General features: G+C 45.1%; 1 protein-coding gene across 4 annotated transcripts in view; it reads left to right on the forward strand.

Annotated features, from left to right (window-relative positions):
* The window catches only part of LOC110453025 (calmodulin-A-like), a 63,251-nt gene extending 59,327 nt beyond the window's left edge, over positions 1-3,924 (forward strand). For 2 of the 4 annotated variants that reach the window (XM_021501836.1, XM_021501837.1), the window contains 2 exons: positions 236-275; positions 2,811-3,924. In XM_021501836.1, the coding sequence (XP_021357511.1) occupies positions 236-275; positions 2,811-2,880 (110 nt within the window). In that variant the 3' untranslated portion in view covers positions 2,881-3,924. The remainder of the gene's footprint in view (positions 1-235; positions 276-2,810) is intronic. The other 2 variants (XM_021501838.1, XM_021501839.1) reach the window with 1 other exon arrangement.
* Positions 3,925-6,460: the final 2,536 nt, after the last annotated feature.

Here is a 6,460-nt window from a genome sequence, read left to right on the forward strand (position 1 = left end):
TGTAGGGCTTGTTCAAACCTCACTTACTGCTTGGTTGGTAACTTACTAAATTCTAATATTCTCTGTATATTTGCACATGTATGCGTGCTATCTGAAATAGTCTACTTATTGAATATGAACTAATGTACATAATGTTTACTTGCAATCCATTTGATTGACCGGGTTTTGTTTCCGTAACTCTACTGACTTGTATGCTGTCGTTTGTAGACATAACATGGTGTTACTTTATTTTCAGATTTTATGGGCTATACCACCGATTTACTTACACAGATAAAGTGAGGATGACACTCTATCGACCATCTAATGACTAATACAAGACTATAACAATCTACAGCTAAGCATTCCTCTTCCTTCTCCGAGTGAACGTGTTCCGATACTTCCGGTGATGCCTAACGATAACAATCCCTTGCCTTGCTGCATGTGTAGGGCGTGCCTTAGGTCTCACAGTGTGTATAGACAGATGCTTTTCGGGATACGCAGACAATAGGAATATATTGAGAGGGACAAGAATGGTGTATGTGTGTGTATATAAATATATATTTTTTACGAACTGTATATTTACCAAAGTAAGCCAAAGTGAACATATGTAGCCATTCAGTTTGGATAAGGGGCACGATACGGAGCCATCACGAAATATATTGTTAATGAGTTGATGCTATTGTCTTAGTAATAACTACGTATATTGTATTGGTAATTACTACGTAGATGGAATTGGTACTTACTACGTAGATGGTATTGGTAATTAGTACGTAGATTGTATTGGTGATGTATTGGTAATTACTACGTAGATGGTATTGGTAATTACTACGTAGTTGGTATTGGTAATTAGTCCGTAGATTGTATTGGGGATGTATTGGTAATTACAACTTAGATGGTATTGGTAATTACTACGTAGATGGTATTGGTAATTACTGCGTAGATGGTATTAGTAATTACTACGTAGGTGGTATTGGTAATTACTACGTAGATGGTACTGGTAATTACTACGTAGATGGTATTGGTAATTACTACGTAGATAGTATTGATAATTACTACGTAGATGGTAGATTGTATTGGTAATTACAACGTAGATGGTATTGGTAATGTACTGCTAATTACTACGTAGATGGTATTGGTAATTACTACGTAGATGATATTGGTAATGTATTGGTAATTACTACGTAGATGGTATTGGTAATGTACTGCTAATTACTACGTAGATGGTATTGGTAGTTATTACGTAGACGGTATTGGTTGCTAGGATGAGCTGACGGGCGGCGTTACATGTATTAATAATGTCGTGCTACAGTAGAGCCGAACTGACTAGTTTGATACCTGTTTTTAGTGGACTAACTTTCATTACGTTTGATACTTTTACACAGTATTTTATAGAATAATTGATCTTCAAACATCTAAGGTTGTATTGATTATTTGAGCGACCGAAATGTCATCACATCATTGAAATATAGCTGATGCTAACGTTTGTATCCACCTGTATTTTATCGTTTGTAAGTGATAGCATGAAACCCATTACTTGTATACACAGGCTTATGTCTATTAGTATATATAATTATACTCACTGAACTCTGATGGTGCTGGTGGCATCGACAACACGTGCCTCGTGTCAGTTGCACGTGTAACAAGTGTCTCATATTGACATGGCGTTTCACACAACAATTACATGCCTTGAAATCAAACCATGGTATATATATCTATATGTCATTCGTTTTGTTGTTTCGCCTCGTTGTGTAACTAACCCGTTTCTAATGGAACGCCCCAAAGCCACGCTGTTTACTACTGTGTATTTCGTTATGTTTCAAAATAACATTACTATCTGAAAGCAATGGAATTCATGATGAGGAGTACCATGGTACATCTAAAGAGCTCATCACCTTATCAAACTCCGCAAGTCGACACAGATAGTATAACCCATTCTCTCCTTAGTGAGTTTCGTTTATTGCTGGAATGTACCGAAGGACGTCTCTAGATGCCCTTGGCTGGTGATAGGACATTAAACCTTATATAATACCTCAGGCCGTGCCTTTTTGAAATGATGAATATCATGTGTACCTCATATTTGTAGGGCATTTAAAACGTGTGTCGTTTGTGTATATAGTTGCCATTACCCTAGATAGACAGAAAAACTTGACTGATTAAGAGGGGGGTCTAAACAATCATGAATGGCAGGTATCCTTTAGAATATCGCTTTAACGACGGATCATTTTCTAACAACAAAAATCCCTAAACGCTGATTTGTGCCGATATTGGTAGAGTTATATGCTCGTCAATCGTTGAGGAGTGAACGTTTCACAAAAGGCTAGACAGCTTTATGATCGATGATTGCAACGTTTCTTCTCCATAAAAGTTCATCGTTAATGGAGAATAGACACTAAACTAAACACAGAACGATGACTGAATTCGGCTCGTGTCTGAAACGCTTTAAGTATTTAACTATGAGTATTGAAGCATCACTCCTTTGCATGGTAGGCTATGATTTCTTTGTATGAAATGCTACTTGTGTCCCTTTGTATCGAAGGCTAGTATCAATATTGTGTATACCTGGCTGGTATCATTTCTCCGTATGGTAGGCTAGTATCGCTCCTTTAAATTGGAGGCTAGTTGTGTTCCTTTGTATGGTAGGCTAGTATCGCTCCTGTGTATGGTAGGCAAGTATCGCTCCCTTAAATTGGAGGCTAGTATCGCTCCTTTGTATGGTAGGCTAGTATCGTTTCGTTGTAGCTCCTTGGTATCATTTTACTGTGTCTTGCCTAAGCACACAATTATATGAACATATCGTAAGTCTATATAACTTTTATGATATCGTTTTTCAGAATTTGTTACCATGATGACAATAAAATGAATTGCAGAGGTAAAAGTTTGGTCCAGGAGTATGTTACGTAATGGAGGAGTGGACCATATCACACAGCATCATTCCCTGAATTGTGATGACATGAAAAGATTCCAATGGACTAGGGACTGATAAACCTGATGGAAAAGATCCCCGGATGTGATCATATCACACAGTGACCTTGTCATGTTGTTACATGACATTGGATACACACATTCAGAGGCCCCGAGGAATTTAGAAGTTGTTATCGAACAAGACATGCGAGTCTGTTTGTATTTGTGTTGTTTTAAGTTATATTTTAAAGTGACATACGTGACATAGAGACGCCTGTCTGATTATATAGCGTATAGACTGAAAGCCCGCACTGTTGGTGAGATACGAGGGTAATGGCGTACTACTCTATGAGTGGCCCGCACTTTGGTAAGATACGACGGTAACGGCGTACAACCCTATGTGTGGCCCGCACTGTTGGTAAGATACGACGGTTACGACGTACAACCCTATGTGTGGCCCGCACTTTGGTAAGATACGAAGGTAACGGCGTACAACCCTATGTGTGGCCCGCACTGTTGGTAATATACGACGGTAACGGCGTACTACCCTATGTGTGGCCCGCATTGTTGGTAAGATACGACGGTAACGGCGTACTAGCCTATGTGTGGCCCGCACTGTTGGTAAGATACGACGGTAACTACCCTATGTGTGACCCGCACTGTTGGTACAAGTAAGATACGACGATAAGAGCGTACTACCCTAAGAGTGACCTGCACTGTTGGTAAGATACGAGTAAGAGCGTATTGCCCTATGTGTGGCCCGCACTTTTGGTAAGATACGACGGTAACGGCGTACTACCCTATGTGTGGCACGCACTGTTGGTAAGATACGACGGTAACGGCGTATTACCCTATATGTGGCCCGCACTGTTGATAAGATACGATAGTAACGGCGTACTAACCTATGTGTGGCCCGCACTGTCGGTAAGATACGACGGTAACGGCGTACAACCCTATGTGCGGCCTGCACTGTTGGTAATTTACGACGGTAACGGCGTACAAACCTATGTGCGGTCTGCACTGTTGGTAAGATACGACGGTAACGGCGTACATCCCTATTTGTGGCCCGCCCTTTGGTAAGATACGACGGTAACGGCGTGCTACCCTATGTGTGCCCCCCATGGGTGGCCCGCACTGTTGGTAAGATACGAGTAAGAGCGTACTGCCTTATGTGTGGGCCGCGCTGTTGGTAAGATACGACAGTAACGGCGTACTAACTTATGTGTGGCCCGCACTGTCGGTAGGATACGACGGTAACGGCGTACAACCCTATGTGCGGCCTGCACTGTTGGTAAGATACGACGGTAACGGCGTACTTCCCTATGGGTGGCCTGAACTGTTGGTTGATATGACGTTAAGAGGGTACTACCCTATGTGTGCCCGCACTGTTGGTAAGATACGACAGTAACGGCGTACTAACCTATGTGCGGTCTGCACTGTTGGTAAGATACGACGGTAACGGCGTACATCCCTATTTGTGGCCCGCCCTTTGGTAAGATACGACGGTAACGGCGTGCTACCCTATGTGTGCCCCCCATGGGTGGCCCGCACTGTTGGTAAGATACGAGTAAGAGAGAACTGCCTTATGTGTGGGCCGCACTGTTGGTAAGATACGACAGTAACGGCGTACTCCCCTATGTGTGGCCCGCACTGTCGGTAAGATACGACGGTAACGGCATACTACCCTATGTGTGGCCCGCACTGTCGGTAAGATACGACGATAACGGCGTACAACCCTATGTGCGGCCTGCACTGTTTGTAATTTACGACGGTAACGGCGTACAAACCTATGTGCGGTCTGCACTGTTGGTAAGATACGACGGTAAGAGCGTACTACCCTATGTGTGGCCCGCACTTTGGTAAGATACGACGGTAACGGAGTGCTACCCTATGGGTGGCCTGAACTGTTGGTTGATATGATGTTAAGAGCGTGCTACCATATGTGTGCCCGCACTGTTGGTAAGATACGACGGTAAGAGCGTACGTTGGTAAGATACGACGGTAACTGCGTGCTACCCTATGTGTGCCCCCACTGTTGGTAAGATACGACGGTAGTATTGCCCTATGTGTGGCCCGCCTTTTTGGTAAGATACGACGGTAACGGCGGGCTACCGTATGTGTGGCCCGCACTTTGGCAAGGTACGAAGGTAACGGCGGACAACCCTATGTGTGGCCCGCACTGTCGGTAGGATACGACGGTAACGGCGTACAAACCTATGTGCGGTCTGCACTGTTGTTAAGATACGACGGTAACGGCGGGCTACCCTATGTGTGGCCCCCCTTTTTGTTAGATACGACGGTAACGGCGGGCTACCGTATGTGTGGCCCGCACTTTGGCAAGGTACGAAGGTAACGGCGGACAACCCTATGTGTGGCCCGCACTGTTGTTGGTTGATATGATGTTAAGGGCGTGCTACCATATGTGTGCCCACACTGTTGGTAAGATACGACAGTAACGGCGTGCTACCCTATGTATACGAGTAAGAGCGTATTGCCCTATGTGTGGCCCGCACTTTGGTAAGATACGACGGTAAGGGCGTGTTACCCTATGTGTGCCCGCACTGTTGGTAAGATACGAGTAAGAGCGTACTGCCTTATGTGTGGGACGCACTGTTGGTAAGATACGAGTAAGAGAGAACTGCCTTATGTGTGGGCCGCGCTGTTGGTAAGATACGACGGTATCGGCGTGCTACCCTATGTGTGGCCCCCCTTTTTGTTAGATACGACGGTAACGGCGTCCTACCGTATGTGTGGCCCGCACTTTGGTAAAATACGACGGTAACGGCGTACAAACCTATCTGCGGTCTGCACTGTTGGTAAGATACGACGGTAGTATTGCCCTATGTGTGGCCCGCACTGTTGGTAAGATACGACGGTAACGGCGTGCTACCCTATGTGTGGCCCACATTGTTGTTAGATACGACGGTAACGGCGTGCTACCGTATGTGTGGCCCGCACTTTGGTAAAATACGACGGTCACGGCGTACAACCCTATTTGTGGCCCGCACTTTGGTAAGATACGACGGTAACGGCGTGTTACCCTATGTGTGCCCGCACTGTTGGTAAGATACGACGGTAAGAGCGTACTACCCTATGTGTGGCCCGCACTTTGGTAAGATACGACTGTTACGGCGTGCTACCCTATGTGTGCCCGCACTGTTGGTAAGATACGATGATAAGAGCGTACTACCATATGTGTGGCCCGCCCTTTGGTAAGATACGACGGTAACGGCGTGCTTCCCTTTGTGTGCCCGCACTGTTGGTAAGATAAGACGGTAATAGCGTACTACCCTATGTGTGGCCCGCAATGTTGGTTAGATACGACAGTAATGGCGTACTACCCTATGTGTGGCCCGCACTGTGGTAAGATACGACGGTAACGGCGTGCTACCCTATGTTTGCCCGCACTGTTGGTAAGATACGACGGTAAGAGCGTACTACCCTATGTGTGGCCCGCACTTTGGTAAGATACGACGGTAACGGCGTGCTACCCTTTGTGTGCCCGCACTGTTGGTAAGATAAGACGGTAATAGCGTACTACCCTATGTGTGGCCCGCAATGTTGGTTAGATACGACAGTA

Source organism: Mizuhopecten yessoensis, unplaced genomic scaffold (assembly GCF_002113885.1).
Source record: "Mizuhopecten yessoensis strain PY_sf001 unplaced genomic scaffold, ASM211388v2 scaffold7059, whole genome shotgun sequence".
Lineage (NCBI taxonomy): Eukaryota > Metazoa > Mollusca > Bivalvia > Pectinida > Pectinidae > Mizuhopecten > Mizuhopecten yessoensis.